Source organism: Montipora foliosa, chromosome 6, assembly GCF_036669935.1.
Source record: "Montipora foliosa isolate CH-2021 chromosome 6, ASM3666993v2, whole genome shotgun sequence".
Taxonomy (NCBI): Eukaryota; Metazoa; Cnidaria; class Anthozoa; order Scleractinia; family Acroporidae; genus Montipora; species Montipora foliosa.
Window position 1 is genome coordinate 47,377,663 of NC_090874.1, and position 20,000 is coordinate 47,397,662.

General features: G+C 41.3%; 1 protein-coding gene and 1 long non-coding RNA gene across 2 annotated transcripts in view; both read right to left on the reverse strand.

Moving 5' to 3' along the window:
• The window catches only part of LOC138007518 (uncharacterized), a 318,730-nt gene that overhangs the window by 154,494 nt on the left and 144,236 nt on the right, over positions 1-20,000 (reverse strand). The window lies entirely within an intron of this gene.
• Positions 9,486-18,944, reverse strand: LOC138004903 (uncharacterized). Its single transcript, XM_068851200.1, has 4 exons — positions 18,271-18,944; positions 13,726-13,782; positions 12,210-12,539; positions 9,486-10,995 (listed from the first exon to the last, which is right to left on the reverse strand). Exons 1-4 carry the CDS (start codon positions 18,541-18,543, stop codon positions 10,639-10,641), a joined length of 1,017 nt encoding a protein of 338 aa, XP_068707301.1. The 5' UTR covers positions 18,544-18,944; the 3' UTR covers positions 9,486-10,638.

A 20,000-nucleotide genomic window follows, 5' to 3' on the forward strand; every position in this document is an offset into this window, starting at 1 on the left:
TCTACACACACTGCTTTATAAGGCCAATCAAAATAAAGTCATTGTTAAACGAAGACAAAAATAGCAGTAGCCAAGTATTTAAATCATGCAAATTGATGTAAATTTATGTAAATGCGAGTCTCCTGCTCAAGGGTTAGTTCTAAAAATAGAAAGATACGCGCAAAGGTTGACTCAAAGATCTAATGCATATGGAGGCTCCTACTGATGGGCTCCTGGTTCTACTGAATTCTCTAACAAAGATGTGGACATGTTTAGTGATTTTCCCCACAGGTGACAATGAGCATTACCTTCAGCAGCAAAGGATGACACACGCAAGTATCAGTCAACTTATTAATCCTGACACGAGCAGCTGCTACGGAAAGCAGACAATTTCTCGATGAAAGGCCTTTTCAGCCTGACTTTTATGTCACCAACATCAAGTCCAAAGTGCTCGCACATTCTCTTGAGCATTGTTATGTTGAATTTTTTGAGCTTGTCATGCTTGGCAAGGTCGCAGATGTTATGACAGTCAAACACAATAGGATGCTGCAATGCAACTTCCCTCCGCACTTCATTACTAAGGTCTTCAAGAGCACTCTCAATGACTGCAGCCTCGTTAACATCATCGTCGTCGTCGTCTGTGACATCAGATAAGCTCTTCTTTGCTGCTAGGCGACTGAAAAAGCTAGTTATTTGTTGGCTGCTTAGGAACTCATCCCTACTGAATAAACGTTCTCCATCAGTATCTCTGGCGTTCATCATATCCTTTACAACAACAACTGCATCAGCCTTGCATCCTGTTGTCTCGCCAATGTTGAACTTTGCCGTCAGGTATTCTTTTTGTCTGGCATTGAAACGAGTCCTTCGTCTTCAGCCTTCTCTCCGAGAACATTTTCTTTTCGTTTGGATTTTACAGACAAGAAATCCCCCGTGACATCGTCATTGTTCACTTCAGTTAAGCGTGGAACTTCTGAACTGTTTGGCACCGTTAGTTTCTTCCACGGAATCAGTTTTCCCGAGCCAATTTTGTAAGCTTTCCAAACGCGCAATCCCTCTTGATCGTACTCTACATTTGAAATGGAACTCACTCCTTCAAGCTTAATGTGCGGAAAGCTTGCAGATATGGGAGGTCCACATGATGTGACCCTCACGGATGGCATTCCTCCAAATGACAGAATAGCCTCCTTCATTTCATCCGCCGTTTCTATGTTGTTACCTGAATTTAGATAAACCTTCATATGAGACTTGATGGCAGCGGATTTTCTGTCGCATGCCCCTTTTCCACCTTGCGGGTCACAAAAATCCATTCGCTTAACGGTCATGCCATGGAGCTGACCCACCATCGGCCCAAGGGCAATTGTGTTACCGCAATGGTAACATCCAGCATTGTCTTGCCAGTAATAGACAGACTGTAGCTGGGGCATAACCACCCTCAGATTTTTGAGGGTGTCAGACATTACAGACAGAACAGCACAACTATCTTGACTGCAGGATTTGAAAACATGACACAAGGTTAGCATCTCGGAATTTTCGTCACTCCCCTTCCGCATGGCCACAGTTACATGCCATGGGATACCACGCTTCCCAAACCAGTTTGTTTGGCTTTCTCGATACTTCCTTGGTATAAATTTCATGGCCCAGTCTTGAACTAAGAGAACAGATGAGCCGTCAAGGACTTGAAGGATGTCCAATCTTGCTTGATCCTGGTTTATGGATCGCAGTAAATGCGTTTTCCAGGCACTTACTTCTCGTTTTGCCTTCTCAGTCAAAAAGTTCAGTTCATCGTGTACTTCAGGAGCAATTGCTGTCTTCTGTATTGCTTTCTCTATCTCCTCTATGGTCAAATAAAGCCTACTGCATTGCCCACAGCGGTCGTCGTGATGATGTAGGCAAGCAGATTGGTAATCTGAGTTATTGGGGTCACTGAGAGCGTAAACTCGACAGTGATCTGGGATTCCTGAACTCTCTGATACGTGCACCTATTTAATAAAAATGTAAATATTAGACTTGAAATTCGGAAGTATCGAGGAAGAGTCATCAAGCGCCAAGTGGACCCAAAATATCTTCCAGCCCTGGTCAATAGCATCTTAGTGATACCGTCAAGCAAATGACCGACTTGACTGCCACACACACTATAATCCAAAATCAAGAATTTCTATGTCATGCCCAACCCGAAAATACTGAGTATACGCTTAAATAGATGGAAACTACATAAAAAGGTTCAATGAAAGTTGAACCTTTGCGGCTTATGTGACATTTGCCTGTCACATAGCTTCCTCCACACCGGCTAGCGTCGCCTGATTCAGTAGGAGGAATTGATCTCTATGAAAGTGTTTCTGTTGGGCCCTATGATAATATGATAATCAATATCTTCAAATATTCATTACGGCTATCAAATGCATCTCGTGCATAAACTAGTTGTCGTCTTCCTGCCAACTAACTGATATAGTGGAAAGGTTATTATTCAAAACTTTATGAAGGCAACCTTACCTTGTAGTCCGTCTTAAGGTACCGTTTTGCCTCCTTCAGCGCTTCTTCTTGTCGTTTGGCCCAAGTAAGACCCATTCCTTTTTCTCCAAGCCTGTGAGCGATACCTTGGAGATCTTCAAATGCCTGGGCACCTGTCGAGCTAATGTAATCCAGCCCTTGAAGTGATTTTCTGGTCGAGGCTGAACATACACGCAAAATTCGTAGCAGGGTACTACGACTCATGGGTGTGAAGTTAGACTCTGCAGAATAGGCTTCATACTGTCTCACAATTCGCTCAGGAATCAAATTCCGAACCACATTAGGAACTTGCACGATCTCGTTATTGGACAACGTTATTGTCTTAGCCTCAAATGGAAGGTCCTGTATAACGTGCGAACTGGTAATAAAATCCAAGAAGTGGGCCAGTTTTGCTCAGGAATAACTTCCCTTGGTTGTGGTTGGGTCCGTACAGGTTCTCCACTACCGTGAACTAGAGCATGTTGCCTAGCGACCATAAAACGAAACCTTGTCAGGCCTGGGATCCAATCTCGAATTCTTGCCAAGCTAACTTTATCCGCCATAATGGACAGTATCTGCCTACGACAATCCCATCCGCTTGCATTTTTATAGCACTTTGCTAATGTATCCATCAAGACTTCATCTACGCCATCAGAACCAGTGTGACCTTGAGACGCTATAATAGCCTTCCAGAGTCGATCAGCATCATTTGGAGCAATTTCATCAAGGACGGCTGAAATGGCTTGCTTAGCTTTGCGTTCGTGTTGCCTTTTCGTCCTTCCACTAGCCTCTTCCCATGGTGTTTTCAGAGTGTACCTTACAGGACTGATGTCTCTACTTTTTAAGAAAGTATTCAGGTGTTCAATGGGTCTGCAGTCACTTTCCAACTCAATGCCACTAGCGCTTGTCTGTTCTGCTTCTAGTATTGTTGGCGGTAAATACAAGCTCGATTCAGGTGTTGCTATCTCTGGCAATTGATGACACCTACTATCATGAAAGGGTGTGCTTGTGGCGGGTTGGGGTGTCGACATAGGTTTCTCTTCCTAGAAGGGACAAAATATTATTTAAAATACAAGTATGATTTGTAGCTTCTTGTAGAGCTTTGAAATATGATGAAATCCTCATGTATTGCGGAAATGAAAAACCCAATAATAAATATCTGACAAGCAGAGCGACTTAATTGACCAATCCACACGCTTCATAAAAAAAATGTTCTTCACTTATGCATGCTCCTGTTTGTCACTGCTACTCGCCAAAACGGAGTGCCGAAGACAAGTTGTACTTACCTGTTTGTCAGTGCTTCAATGATTGATATCGACATGTAAATTTCAAGCTCTTAAGATGGTAGAGAACTTGCAGTAGTTTAAAACTGAAATGGCCTTGACTCGCCCCACAAAATCCACACTCAAACTGAAGTGGGGTAAGCCGTATCCCCTTGCATTAGTCTTCGTCTATGCATCGATCTGAGCTCTTAATATTATGTCCCTGACGCCCTCGCTAGCTTCTAGGCTTCCGTATTTTGTTCTGGCGTCCACGTTTCTGTCCATGTTTCTTGACTGTTTCAACTTTAGCACAGAAATTAACGTGATAAACAGATGACCGAGCAATATTTTACCTAATCCGGTCTCCAGCCGTTCCGTTCCGGAAATGAAACACTACCAAGTGTTTCTTTTTTAAATAGCTTAAAGTGCCTATGAAGCGAAATTTTTTTTTGCTTAATTATAAAATTTACCTTTGAAAACATACGAATCCCAAGTTTGAGATGTCCACTGTAAAAATTGACGATTTTACAAGCGCTCAAAGTTGGAAATTTTCCCTTCAAAAGTGTGCCTTTGAATCGCGCGGCCAAAATACCACGTGACAACAACCGTGACGTCACGTTGTTGCCAGAACTGCAGATGCGATATGGCGGATAGTAAGAAAGCCCAGAGAAAGCGAGGACGATATTGCGTTGCTGGAGTCCGTAATAAGCAAAGCTGTACGAACGGATCATACACCGAAGGCATGCGAATGCACCAGTTTCCAACTGATCCGGCTGTGAGGGCAAAATGGCTGAGATTTGTGCGAAAACACAGACCGGATTTTGCTGATCCGACATCGCGATATGCGTCACTATGTTCAGCCCATTTTGAAGAGTATTGCTACACTCGGAGCATGGCGATTATCGACGGAGTGATTACAATGTGCGAGCCATGCGAGTCATGGCTGCGAGCCCGGAGGATGGGGGGGGGGGGGGGGGGGGGACACTGTTGAGGTTGAACTGAGTAAACTTTGCCGACTCGATGTTGTCATATTTTTGAGCGGGAATTTCCTTAGTCTTTGAATGACAACTTTCAAACCTCTTGCGGGTACTTTCGGGATCCTTGCGGGTAAAATTTGTTTTTCTCAATTCTCTCACAACTAGACCCTCCGTGAGGGTACACTGGGTTGCCTGTGGTACGTGCACCGTTCCAGGCAATTTTTTTCAAGTTGGAGGGTCATTAAGAAGTCATACCAGACGAGGCCCTTTGGCTCACAGGTCCTCACACGTTCGCACGACGAAACAGATCTGTCCTTGCGTAATATGTAGCTCTAACAGTGCACGATATTGTTTTGGTATTGTCTATCATTGTAGTGCCATGGTAGAAGTCTTGGGTAAATAGTCTGAGAAGACATGTGGTTACTAGCAAAGTACTGAACCCAGAAAGATTGAAGAAAATAAATGGGAAGTGAGAAACATTGGCTTCTGGGCTGACATGTTGATAAACTTCTTTTCACCAGTAGTTGAAAGCGTGCCCTCTGAGCATCTGACAGCTTCGTAATACCGACGTTCACTGAAGTTAAGCCCTGTTTGGCGGGGTTAGTGTTTGGATGGGAGACCAAAATAATGTACCCCTCGTGAAACAGAAGCATCGGACCGAAAATACTATTAACGCTAACAAATGCGAACTCAGCAAGGTACAGATTTTGTTAGCTTGCTTTATGCAAAGACAAATATTGATGCAAAAGTAAATAAATATTGATACACAGTTTTTAGGAAGAGCAGAAGGAAGTTTCCAGGACGATCGCTCGAGAATAACATATTTACGACATGAAAACAACATTTATTTTGAACCGTGAATATAGAATATAAAAAGTTACGATCAGCGACAATACATTTTGGGGGTTTTTTGCAACGTTCAATTTTGTTATTGTACGTTTTGGCTGCACAAATAAATCGCAAAATCGAAAGTGACATCGCCGGAATTCAGCGGGCGCCGTGATGAAGTTTGTTTACTCATGTTTACGGCATGTTTACTCGCCAAACAGTGACGTATCTGTGTCAAATGATGGCAAGATACCGGGTTTTTGTAAGTTTCTTTTTCTGTCAAGTGTTATAAAGTTTGACAATGAAATGAGCGAAGTCAAAACAAAGATCACAATCGCCCAAGTCTTGTTTATGCAAAGTCAAAATTTACTCTCCAAGACGCGTACGACGTTATTTATTCTAACCAGGTAATTCCATCATTTTGGAAATAGCAGCTACTTTATCATTCAACTGCGTCACAATTCTTCACTGATTTTGGGGCTCATTTTGTTGAAACTCAAGCACGCTTCCAACAGGCCTGTGAACCCTTCCTGTTTACAGAGCAATACTAAAAAACTTCTCCCATATCACATTTAAACCTTAAGCTTGAAAATTCAATACACAACATGATATTATTATTCACAGAGGCTGAAAATACCACAGAATCCTTTTCCAGCGAAAAATTTATTGAAACAAACAAGATATTTGCTCTTAGAGGCGAAAACCTCTTCCTATTTCATTGCGTGCGTGAAGACAAGAAACTCGATCGTGTTAAATTATCATGTGCTTCAGGTAAATACAGCTCACTTTGATTTCGGCTCGACGGGCGATAGATTGTTGTCGAAGTCCATTACTCGTCGCTTTTAAGATTCCATCGCCTGTATATCCAATTGACTTGCCATTATTGAGCTTCATAAGGGTATATTTTGTTCAAAGATCCACTAAAACGCCATTCGCGTTACATGACTTTCGACGCCATTGCCGGTTAAGTTAATCGTTCTACTGTGTCCACCAGAGAAATCTACGCATTTCCCACTACCCTATCGATCCTACGAAAATACGCTCAGAAGGCTCTATGCACAAAGACACCACTTAGCTGGGGAGTGACAGGCAAGACTTTTACCGACACGGAAAAAAATTAAAAAAAAAAAAAAACGAAAAATAAAATCAAAGTGCCACTGTCGTTACTCGTGGATATGAAAGTTACCGCGATTGTTTAAAATTGGCAGGCTGAAGTTTTCTTTATGCATTATCATTGATAGTTGGATAATTGTGTAACAGCACGGTGGGCTCTCATATACAACTAGATACCCAAAATAATGCATGTATGTGAGGTAATCCCCTTTGCTGCAATTCAACCCTGTGAAATAAGTATACCATTTCTCCAATAGGGATAAGATTACTCGTTAACACATCCTCTATAAAGAGCTGGACCATGTGTTCAAAGTTCGTTGCACAGATGACAGAGTAATTTAGCATAAGGTCTGATTTTTGTTGCCAGGTCATATTGTTAATGTCATCAGGGTTAGCAAGTAGAGCAGATCCATTCAGTAATGTAAACACTTTTTGTGCCAGTTATACATTCCTCCAACAAACCTTGCGAATATTTTTCACTATATTTGATACTGTTACACTTAGAAACAGATGATCTGAACCATGAATGATCACAGCAAGTGCATACATATTCAGGGCCATGTGTTATCTTATCACGAAAAAGACTGAATCACGTTTGACATGGAATGTCTAAATTATAGAGTCTTGACCTTGACAAATTTCAGTTTGGTTTAGCCTTAAGCTCTGCATAGCTTTTCTTAAATGGTTTTATGCTTTTCTGATATGTATGTCTCTGATATGTTCTGGATTGCTTGGATTTGATGGATTTGGATCAGTTTGATTTGTTCAAGTTGTATTCATGTGGATTTGATGACTCATAGCTTGCAGAACTTCGTGATAGCTTTGATAAACATAGGTATACTTTGATAGCTTCGGTGTTACTCTCCAAATGGCAGTCACCTTCCAAATGGAATTTATTTATTCCCCGTGAGCTTAGGGGATGAACAGCACTGTCTTCTCACATTGTGTCTGTCGATTCCATTTCTACACGCGTACTTATTAAAGTCTTCGCGTTGGTCAGTGAAAGGCGGTGCACAACTAATTGCACCAATCTGTACTTGTTCAGAATATTTTGCTTCACCTTCGAAGAAAGCCATTTCTTTAATTCTTCCGTTTCTTGCTTCTAAATGCAGCGGAAGGTGCTCAAACACTTAAGTATAAAAGCGGCATACAGCAATGGCGGCGCACAACCACACGAACAGGAAGTCACAGCTTTCTAAGCTGTGTTGTGATTATCCATCCTGATTGATGATTGGCTTATTAGATCGAACTTCCGGTTACGCAGGAGTGACACATTTGCATAAAGAACCTCACCAAAACTCGTGGATATATCCACGAGTAAAAAACGACGAAATTAAAGACAGATTCCGACTGGGTTTGCGGCAACCCAGTAATTAAAGCACCTCTAAGGGAAGGGAGACATACCACTTTTCTTTCCTATCAAACGACTATTTGTAGCCAAAAATTGGGAGGAAAGTTTTTTTTTTCATTTCTGCCACCAAATGCTCGGTATTTCCTGACCGCTGCTCTTAAATAGGAAAAATCCAGTTAAAACAAACAGGTGCCTTTTTGAAATCAAGGCTTAACATAATTTTGAAATCCAAAGAAAAATAGTGATACGTTTAACGTCCTTTAAACGATAAGAAAGCATGAGGCCGACCTCGAAAATGACGTTTCTGATAGATAAGGGTAGTTAATATCTGTCGACGAAGGATTTTGCGACCTCGTAAAGCCACGAGATTTTGGAGAGGAATGAATCGTTGACACTATCAGTTTCTTTCAATACGGTTTAAAGGACGTTTGTTGTCTTGGCGGGAAAGTAGTGGGCTGTCATTTTGCTGTCGGCAGAAGAGAGCGGGAAATCCATTCACTGGAAGAAATGAACACTGTTTCAGCTGTTCAATTTGTTTACCCAGCCAATCACCTTTGTACCTTGAATCCGTGAAAGCTGGCACGTCGCTCAGGTAAGGCGGCCTTAGTTAAATCAACAGGAGAGGGGTCTAGAGCGGGATTGTGAAAAACGAAAGCCCTCACCTCCCACCCCCCCTCCCCCCGTACCCCCCAAAAGACTTATCAAACCGTAAATAGCACAAACATTTCACAACGCAGCATCATACAATGGCCGGTGAGTGACTCTTTGGGTGAATCTCTTTCCAGACATCAAGACTACGGGATAATTCACCCGAATTTACTCACCTGTTTTTAACAACAGTAAAACGTCAAAATTATGTATTTTGCCATTTACTGTTGTACATCGCTTTTTTTTTTTTTACTTGGAGTCATCGTCATTTAGTTTTCGTTTTTCACCTGCTGGTCTGGGAGTCAACCTCGTTCCCAGGGTCCTCTCTTCTTCCCTCCCTTTGAGCGTACGTCAAGGACTGTGGAAAACGAAGACGCTCCGGAAACTCACCTGATCCACCGGCCATGGTAAACAACGGGAAAACAACATAAAACGCAAAACATGTGTTTTTGTCATTTACGGTTTGATGTGTTTTTCTGGGGGGTGGGGTTTCTCGAACTTATCTGGACATTTTAAGCAATTGTCTCCTCTAGACAGGCTTTGGTTGTTCAATAGGTGGATAACGCTATCCAGCCGATAAACACTAGCAAAACCAATTGAGTTATCCAGTGGATAGTGATTTAGCCACTGGCTACCCTTCGAACAACTGGGGCCTGAAAAATTCGGGTTGCCTCATCGGGATTCGAACTTATGACCTCTGCGATGCAGGTGCAACGGTTCTACTAACAGAGCTATGAAGGTTCTAGGTCTTCCTTTTCCATTCACCAAGGGTCCAGGGACGTCGAGAAGAGGGAACAGGAACATTGTCTTATCTGAGCACCAATAAAAATACAGTTTTGGCTCTTGGTTTGGAGACTACTTTATTATCTAAGTACTGTCTACAGGTCACCAACAAATCACAGCCAACTGTGTAATTATTCCTACAAAACACAAAACCTTGGCACTACATTCAAAACGTCCCTCTTTTACGACGGAAGTGCGTTGCTTAATTTCAAGTCTTGTAGTAGTTTAAAAAGAAGTGAAAGCTTGCAAGGTTGAACTTGACAACTTATATTTACTAACTGTACGTCTTAGGTCAATCCTAATATATACAAAGGCATTATTATTAAAACTTCACATATCGAGTTAAACTGATTTTTTTGGAAAGCCATATAACTGCCCTCATTTTTCGCTACTTTTGTATTTACAGCAACAGTCAAAACTCCTTATCTGAGCTCCTGACATCTTCAAAGGCACGGAAGAATGCCTAACTTTAATATTTCATCAAAGAAATTTGCCAGAAAATAAAATTATTAATCAAATTAAATGATGGTCGTCACCCATTCTCCTATAATATGGCCTTCTCAACAATTTCAGAAGACCCGGTTCAAAATTAGGCCGAAGTCTGGTGAACACCTGTAGAGCGTCAAATATATTCCTGTGCCGAGGGACATTCCCACGAAATTCCGGTGGAATTTTCTGAAATCAGTTCACTTTCTATCCATGCTTGGGAATTTGTTTCTTGAACTGCAATATTTTCAACATTATAGTTTTCAAAATAATACGCAAAACGTTGAGTTTTTTCACAATAAACCACGCACGCGTTCAAATTGTCTTAAGCCTGTTTTTCACTAGCGACGCACGCACAAAGTGCCAAAACGAACGTCGACATGCACATGTTCACAAGCGGGGAATCTCGAACGAGTGCTTTAATTGGCCAGACACTGCCAGACGCAGTAAATGTCCTTGTCATGCCGTGTTTCGTTTTCACACGGAATAAGGCAAACACAAGCACAAGAAAAGGAAAAAATCAGTTGATCCTTGGGCACTTGTTCTTTTTGCGTCGAGGCCGTTTTCATGGCCTGAATGAGAAATGTTATACTTGTGCTTAATTGCGCTCAGATACCAGCATCTCAGCCAACTAGTAAATCCCTCAAGATGTTATGAACGCAAAAGCTGGACAGTTAGCACTTATTTATTAATGCGACTGAATCAATCGGTAAAAGTCCAAATTTTACATTTCGCTGTATGGTGGTGGTGGATCATGCCGTGAATTGGAGTTGTAGTTGATGACGTAGTCTCTCCGCGGAATGCTAAGATCAACGACGTAATGCGAACAAGGCACCTCTCTCACGAAGGTCGACGGCGATTGGCTCGTTTGCGTTTCAATGGCCGGACGCTGCATTTCCGCTGTCCCTTCACTTTCCCCAGCCACTTCTTCTTCTTCGTCCTCATCATCGTCTTCTTCTTTTTCTTCGTCGTCGTCGTCGTCTTCTTCTTCGATAACACTGAGATCGGTCTGTGACGTTTGAGATTGGCGCGAATTCACGGTACATTTGCCGTCGCCGTCTGATCTTGAATTAAGAGTGGTCTGGAACGAGAGTAAATTTGCAGTAAGCCGGAATGTATGGAAACTCTTTATTTTCGTATGAAAATTGCATTCTCGAAAAAAACTAAATGTTTTGGCCTTGAGCATCCTGAAGTTAAACCACAAAAACCCGGTTGTTTTGAGAATCTCCGTCTCTAGATTTCTGCAGACTATCTCTTTCTCTCTTACTCTGGGACACAAGAGCTGCTCTGCTTACAAAGTTATTGCCGGATCGAAGAAACCTTTAAAGTGCTACTATGATCAAAAAGCCACGTGACTTTTTTCTTCGGATTTTGAAAGTGTGTTTGCTTAACACCTGACTGAGCTCTTATTTTTATCCAAAGGCTGTTTATTTTGAGTGTAAGTTTTGGATTTCACGGTTCGCCATTACTCGTGTTCAAAACTGAGCGATTTTGGATCTCAGAGAGGAAAAGTGACCTCATTTATTCACTAGCTTAAAATTTCAGCGTGTGAACGCAACTTATTATAGCTGATTCCCTTGTTTTGCACCGCGCATCTCATACTGCGCATAACATTGCGATTTCGGAGATGGCAGCGCTTCACGTAAACAACAAAGGCCGCTTTTGCTGTTCAAGGGCTTTTAAGTGCAATCATGATAATTTTTCTCGGTTAAGAAGGTGTTGTTTTGGAACTCGCCCCAGTCTTTTCGCGGAAAATGATCATTTTGAAGCCGAAATATCTTCTTACCATCGATTTATCATCGTGTTGCGAAGAAACGAGCACGGTGACCCCCCATTTTTAATGGTTTTATTTACTTGTAATAGGTACACGGAAAACATATTTTAAGAAGAAAAAAAAGTTGGATATTAGAAGATGTAGTATTTACATGTAAATGACGTGAAACTGCATTTGGAGTCCGACAATGCGTGCGAGGTGATGACTGTAGCGGTCCAATTTGCTTACATTTCTTTGCAAGATTGAGCAATTATAAATCACTTTACTTAAAGATTATAGCCCGGACAAACAAGTAGGTTCAAGTTTTGAGTAATACTCAGTAGCTTTTGCTACATAACAACAATTTTTCCCATTGATCTAGTTTTGAACTCTTCTCGCGTAATTCGGAAGAGTTATCTTTGAAGAGTTATCTGTCTGGAGTTAAACATTTTATGGCCTTATAGCTCGACTGGCCGCTTCTTTTCATGAAGTCATTCATTCATTCATTCGTTCATTCATTCATTTTATTGATTCATTCTTACCTTGGAGGTTTTTCGACACAACAACAATGTTTCCATGACAGCGGCTATGATACACGTGACAAATCCCCCGCCGTATACACCACTCATGCCGTACACGAGGTTGGTGAGTTTATACTGTATGCCGTTACATTCTAGTTTGACGGTGTCACGGAATATGATTGACACCTGTCGCAGTTCACTGTGATGGAAGCACTTGCAAGAAGTCTCAACAGGATAGTACTGACAGCTTTCAATCCCGGAAAGAAGTGGTGCTACGTCAGTACCAGCATAAAGCGCGCCGGCAAAACAAAGCAATCCTGCAGCGACGGTGAATATGATGGAAGAAACGACCTACAAATTTAATACAGTAAAATTGACTTACTCTGAATGATAGTAGCGACCTTAAGATCTAGGAAGGCAACGTCAGCGAAAACGCCACCAAACAATAGATTTTACTGAATGAGCAAAGCATTGGCCGATCTGCACGTGCGCTTTGAAGTTTGGTACATTTCTTTCCCGTTTTCTGCCAATCTGCAACGTGAAATTACCAAATCTCAAGATAGACCGAAGCAGACAACGGCGAATGTTTTATTTTCTTTCTTAGTTTCAACACCTTTCCTCCCAATTCAGTGCCTGGATGCTTCGTATAGTTTGTGGAAGTTGAACACACTGGACTAATCACGAAATACATTGAGAAAAGGCATAAACTAGCAATGCTAAATGACGTTTCCGGGGATGTCGCCGTCTTAAACAAAGGTCTGCAGGTACATAAAGAGATTCACGTTTATTAGTGTAGGCGTCACAAGGTGACCCTCGAACCATGACCTCAACTAGGCCTCCTCACTCGGGAAGAGAGACGTCTGATGCTTTCAAGCTCAAGCGTCTCTCTCCCTGAGTGACTTAGTTAGCAGCCCAGCAAAACAACCCCCCCCCCCCCCCCCAGCTTTGAAAATTTTTGGCAAAACGCTTAGGATTAGGGCATAAGCACTTGGATCTGCAATACGACCGAACAGTGCATCTTCAAAAGTTTCAATGGCTCTGCTGCTAATCTGCCGATCGCTGGCATTTGCTGCAGTTCGCGCCAAACGTCTTTCCCGCCAATTCGTAGAGGGCGGGAGAACGCGTACGTTTTATGAAATCGCTGCTCTTCCCATGAAGTAAAGTTTTAGTCGAGGTCTTCGTGGGGTCAAAGTAATTCTGGCCGTCATCCCCGCAACATCATGCTCAGCGGAGCGCTCGTTCAGCGGACTCCGGCGCTTAATGATCTTCCTTCGGAGCACGATGGGGTAAAATAGGTTGAATAGCCTCGCTTTCGTGTGCATTGACCGCTCTTATGGCAATAAGGTAATTGTTAACAGTATGGACAAGATTATAAATATTTTCGGACAACGCCAAGGAAGGACCATGAAACGAAATCTCAGTATCTAAGCACTTTCTTTTCTACCTAAACTGGCCTACGGAAATCTTCAGTAAAGAAGAAGTTCTGGTTTACAGTTGCCATGCAAAACAAAACAAAAAGAATGTGCTGATTACTTACAAGGCATCGGGAATGTGTTTTGAACATCAGCATCAGTTGAAGACCAGCTGCTACTAACTATCGAAAATAAAAAAAACAAACAAAAAGACCAAAACTGACAATTAGTATTAACCAAAAAACCTTCATAATGTGTACAAGTGAAATAAATGTTTGCATATGAAGTGCGGGTTATAAACGAAAGGCGAAGTGATCCTCGGACTCAACTGGACAATCTAAGCAATTATCTGTAACCCCCACTTCAAATACAGACATTTGTTTCATCGAGTCCTTTAACGCGAGCACATGAGCCCAACGAATTGACCTGCTTCCAAATGAATGGCTTCATAGCTCAGTTGGTAGCCAGCATGGGACCGGCATCGCAGAGGTCGTAGGTTCGAATTCCGTTGAAGGAGTGGATCACTTAAACTATGACGTCATGGCCCTATATAGCAGGAGTAACCAAGCCCATGGTTAAAAGGACACTTTATGACACTTATAGAAACAAGAAGGGTGAAGAGAGTTTTCAGACCATCTCAGTTACTGAAGGGAACCTCCACTCCGACTAATTTTAAGTCGAACAAAATAATGTTTGCAATCAAATTTGATCGAATTTTTCTTCAAAAAAGCGCTGGGTGTTGAACAAAATGAAAGTTTAGAAGCACTTAACGTTCACTTTCAAATTTCCCGGGCGCCACAATCTTGAATAATTGTCACGTGTTACAGTTGCTCTTATTGTTTTCACACGAAGAGCTTTTGTTTTGAAACAATAGGGCATTCGCGACACGTAACAATAGGGAGCTTAAGCAACGGCGACAGCAACGAGAACGTCAGAAATTTGCATATTTAGTGAGCAAAAGCAATAGCTTTGTACGCCCTGCACGTGCGTTTTTCACTTTTGTCCATTTCTTTGCTGTCGTCAGCAAAACAATATACAATATATTTTTTGAGATGACGTTCTCGTTGCCGTCGCCGTTGTCGTTGCTTGAGCTCCCTAATTATTCAAGATGGCGGCACCTGGAAAATTTGAAAACCAAAACAAGCGTTTATGAAATGAACTTACTTCAGATACAAACACTTTCACTGGAAAACGTTTGAAAAATTCGTATTGCAAACATTATGTTCTGTGTTTTAAAATTATTTTCTTGTTTTAGTGGAGGTTTCCTTTAAGAAAACAATTCTTAACACTTCAAACATATGTCTTTCAAAAGAACTTCCCATGACAGTTCCTGAACTGAAAAGTACGGTTTATCTGCTCCCTGAGGTGACTTGGCCACTCATAAAGCAGAACTAATTTGCAAGGTCAGTGAACTCATATCTAATCATATTTTACCCTGAGGGAAGTCTTTTACTGTGTAACCGCATCCCCGAGTGTAACATGAAACCTGAGCTGAACCAAACTCGAGCCATTTATCCTTCGGAAGACCCGAAACCAAAGGAGTGTGTAACCACAGCTAATGAAACCCCTGATACCCCAGTGAAAGTGAGTGGGACGACTCTTGCGTAGCAATTTTAACTGTCTACACCAGAAACTAAAAGTCAGTTGAAAACGATGCTTGATTTTTTTCTTTTTCATTGGCCTTTTTCGGGAGAGACGGAAAATTGTTGAAAAAGTTTAAAAAGTGCCTTTACAAACAAAACGCGATTCGACATTGGGCCCTAGGATTCCTCCCTTGCATTATAAGCTTAAATGATAAAATGGCAATTAAACTTACAAAAGACGGTCCGGCACATGGCTTCCGTGAGATGGTTTAGGGTAAGTAAGATCAAAATACAAAACAAAAGAAACTTTATGTCTATTTCGATCGCGGACATATTTCATTTCAAAATCCCTACTTTAAGAATCACTTCAAAGTGTTGGTCGACCGGTCATCGATCGATTTTGTTTATTTCTTTTCTTTGCCTTCATCAGTACATTTTCCGGCGCATTGACTTAAGTATAAACTTCTCGGATAAGTGTAATTGAGAAGGTTTTCATTTCCGATCTTTCATCGAAACCCCAATCTCTCAATGTAACATGTGTTTGTTTCGATTTTGTTGAAACTCAAAACACATGTGATTGTTAACAGGTGGTTTTTGTCGTCTCGGACCGCAAGTGTTGATTTTGATTTCTAAAGATACAGAAAGAGAAAGAACAATGGAAATAGCTTCCGTCTTTGATTACAATTTCACGGAATTTTAGCAGGTATATTTTGTCCATAAAAGATGATTGATTTGTTGACAGTTGAAAAAGATCAGACCAGGTAGTCTTTGTTCTGTCGTTCTCTGCATGAGAAAGCTCCAGTTTGATCTTCTATGGCAAAGACTGATCTCTTTTTGCTGTAAACAAAAAAACCTTACACAAAATTCATCTCTCGACGGAATCGGAGTCGGAAGAATCAGAACGTTTCCATTTTCTTCCAACTATGACTCCGTCGTTTATGATCCAGTGAAAACAAGATTGTCGGACTCGGAAGCAGAAGCGCAAGTATTAACCAATCACAATGCTTGGAATCGATGATTGTGATTGGTTTATTCTTCCGCTTCTGCTTGGATCGTAGCGGAATCGGTGTTCTGCTTCCGACTCCGACAGTTTGATTTTCACTAGATCGTATCGCTCTGCGCTTCTGATTACAACTCCGACTCCGACTCCGTCACCAGTGAAAACCAACCTTTTATTTCGCCCCTTTTTTGGAGTTTAGAGACGTTGCCGAGTGTGTTCAGAACCTCCCTCTCAACGCAATTTACTTTCCGACTTTATATCTTCATTGTTCATTACCTTTTATTACAAGTTCTTTTAGTTCATTTTACTGCTTTTAAGACATCGAGATTCAGAAAAATTTTTGACAATTAAATTGAACCCCGGTTAGGCATCCGGAAACTACTCTGGAAAATGATTTGCTTTTCGTTTACTCATTTACTAATAAGGTATACAATTCCATAGTGCACAACAACTAATTTCAAAACGCTTTCTTTTGTGGCGCCAAGTCTCAAAAATAATATGCTCTGCTTTTAAAAGCTGCTAATTGGAGTCTTTCACATGCAAATATCAAGAATTATGGCACGGGGCCATTTCTTTCTTACCGTATGCAAATGACCACGTGCGATAACTTAACTTCGGTAAACTTAGTTGATTTCTAAATCTCGAAGGTGCACTTTGTTGTGCTTCCAAAATTTCCGGCAAGGTATCAAATCGTCATATTGCGATTATGCGGCGTTTGATCAACTGTAAGATTCCACTAATCCTCATGCTTGAATGCTCACGGAACTAGCAACTGTGCGAATAAAATGATTCCAGAAACTTAACTTAACTTTAAAAAAAAGGTACAAATGTCAAACAGGCTCGGATGATTAGACGTGATAAAGATTACTAGCGAATTTTTAACCTGATCAGTGGAGGCAAAACGCCTTAGATGGCTTTCGATGACCGATTGAAAAATGCTAATGTGGCTTGTACGGGCAACAGGAGTTGAGCGCGATATTGTACAAGGAAAACAAAACATTTAAGTGTATCATTCATCCCACACGCGTAGAAGGCACTAAAGCTATTGTTTCGCGCCTCTTGGCACGTGTCATCGCAAAGCCCGTTCACGCTTCAACAAAGAGATCACTTTTGAATTTAAAAGCAAGCATTTGCTCAAAAACTTAAACATAGTTGTACCGTTCTTTAGAAAGTCTTTCTTCCTCGCAGCGTGAAATCTGTGTTCAGATATTGCCCTCAATAACAGCTCTTAAAAACTGTGCGAAGTTCGCACGCGACAGAGTTTCCCAGGTTCCAGGCGTTGTTTGTTTAAAACGTTATGTGACTCCAACAACAAACTCTGTTTAATTTCATCTACTGAAATCTTTGTCTGATTTGTCTTAGAATTCCATCTCCGATAACTATTCCATGAATTGCATTTTTCCGAGGTCTGACAAGTGTCAAAGAAATGAATATGTATAAGCGTCAATCCACCACTTTTCGATGTTGACTTAGGTGGCAAATATTAAGGCAAACTTCTCAAAACTGCTTTGAAAAATCACCGTGTGATACATTTTGCTTTGAGAGCGACTTAAATTAAAGGGAACCTCAAAGGGCCTCATCCCTGTCGCGAAAGACCGTAATGATCCAAACTGGCGTTTCGTGAGCGCAGTCTTCCGCAGAAATATACATAAGATTTGACTTGTTGACAGATTTCTCGTTCTGCAAACAAGAGTTAACGCGCGCTATAACTGTCAGTTCAGTTAACTTTGTTTGGTTTATAGTTGCGACTAAGTTTGAAAATTCGCTTCTCCAGGACGCTAACGAGACGCAGTTACTAAAATTATCCAAGCAAGTACTGTGCTTACAACTGAAGAAGACGCAAAATTGTAATGAGGGAAGATTGTCGAATTCCCTTAAATAATAGCAGCCAAGACTACAGTTGATAAATAATAAACCGGTGAAATTCTTTAAAAATATGTATTGAGCACACTCACACATCATCGTGGTTATCGCAATTTTTGGCAGTTTAGCATTCCTTTCTCGCTTTGTAGATGTATTGAACCAGCGATAACAAATGTTATGGGATTTCAAAATGAGACATGAGTTACGAAGCTACGAAAACTTACCACTCCGGCCGTAGCGTAGGATGGAACAACTCCCTCAGTATGGTATACAGACGATGTAACCCTGTAGATGCTGTAATAACCAACGCCCAATAGGCAAGCTATGGAAAATAAGGTAAATCCGAGCATGGGTAGGGCCATTAATCGCTTTCCGCAACATTGACACTTGCTTCTTTTCTCTTGGCTCATGTGAATCACAACATCCTTGGTTCGAAGCAGTTTCTGATCGGCTGCATGTACTGTTGTAGAAGAACGTTGACTTTTAGCAGAAGGCATCTTACACTCACTTACGAATTACTTAGTCAGGCGCGTCGTGGATGCAATATTCACGGCCCGATGCAATTTCCTTCGTAGTAAACACTGGTGATTTATTAAAAAAGGCGGGAAGACGAAAAATTCGGATTTTTTCGGCCTCAATCAATGGTACAGTTCAATCAATGGTACAGTGACTCCAGGATCTCCAACGAAGCTCTGAGCGCGGTTTCCAAGGGGAGGCTCTATTTGCTTTCAAAGCCGAGTTCGATTTCTTTAAGATTGCGGCAAACTTGCACTGCTAAGGAGCGTGCGGCTGTTTTGACCAGATAGTCTGAATGACTAGAGCTAGTGTTGTTTCTAACGTATTATTTGTGACGTTCACTATTGTTGACATGCATGAATGAGACTCGACACAGTTGAATGGCATGCACGAGGCTTCTGCTCCTTCATTAGCATAACATTGGCTTGATAACTTAATCACACACCTAGACTACCTATTCACGTAACTTCAATTTAAACAGTGTTGTTTGCAGGTGGCGATAACCGAGAAATGATTCAGACAAAGAATCAGGTGTTTCTTCTTATAGAAGATCACGAGTCACACGTTTATTGCAAAGGTTGTGTGTGTGGGACACAGTTTTCGAAGACGCACCAGAAAAAAACAAAAACACAAGCTCACGGAGGTGCTGTAGCGGCAAATTCTTAGGTTCGAATTTTCTCAGGTGTAAATGGAAATAGTTTTGTTCTTCGAACTCAAAACCGTTTTTTGTTAAGTAAGAGGCTATTGCCATCACCTTTAAGACCGACATTATTTTGCGAAACAATCGAATAATCACGTTTTGTTTTTCGCATTTCGTCTTTGTTAATTTGTGTGGCTCATGATTTGAGGATGGTACTTTTCTATTATTAGAGCTTCAGTTGAAATTAATATATAAATATCTTCTTGGGCAAACTTGATGAAGAAAGTAGACGTCGAAACACTCGCAGATCCCTTGATGAAATAATTGATTAATTGCTGCCACAACTCGGCATCACAGTTGTCCTATAACCCCAGATAATTTTTCTGTGTTAATTCAGAATTCTACCTGTAGTCAACATAGTTTTGAAGAAAACGCAAAAATCCGTAATTTTCTTATATGGCCCAGGTTTGTGAAGAATGGCTCAATGGTCAAGATGTCGAGTTCATGAAATCAGGGTATTTCTGACGGTTATTTGGAAATGCCTTCCAGGATGGACAAAGGCGTTATTGGAACGTACTGATCCATATAAAGGGCTTTATTAGTCTACTGTCCATTCCGGGTGATTTTCACTCATCGTTTTCATGTTTACTGAGCTACCTCCATCCGCTGACTAGCAAAATTGGAAGGGTCGTCTGTTGAGTGGTCCTCCTAAGGGCCAAGGACTCTCCATGTCGTTGGCAAGGCTTGCGAAAACTTAATCGTTTGTTAAACGTGAGCGTCCCTCAAGGCCCTAAATCA

What these genes read in the sequence shown, in the direction of transcription:
- LOC138004903 (XM_068851200.1), bottom strand. Translation starts at nt 18,543, where the DNA reads ATGCCTTCTGCTAAAAGTCAACGTTCTTCTACAACAGTACATGCAGCC. An exon ending in CCTACGCTACGGCCGGAGTG is followed by an intron (nt 13,783 to 18,270) that starts GTAAGTTTTCGT and finishes TATTTTCGATAG; the next exon opens with TTAGTAGCAGCTGGTCTTCA. An exon ending in AAACACATTCCCGATGCCTT is followed by an intron (nt 12,540 to 13,725) that starts GTAAGTAATCAG and finishes TTAAATTTGTAG; the next exon opens with GTCGTTTCTTCCATCATATT.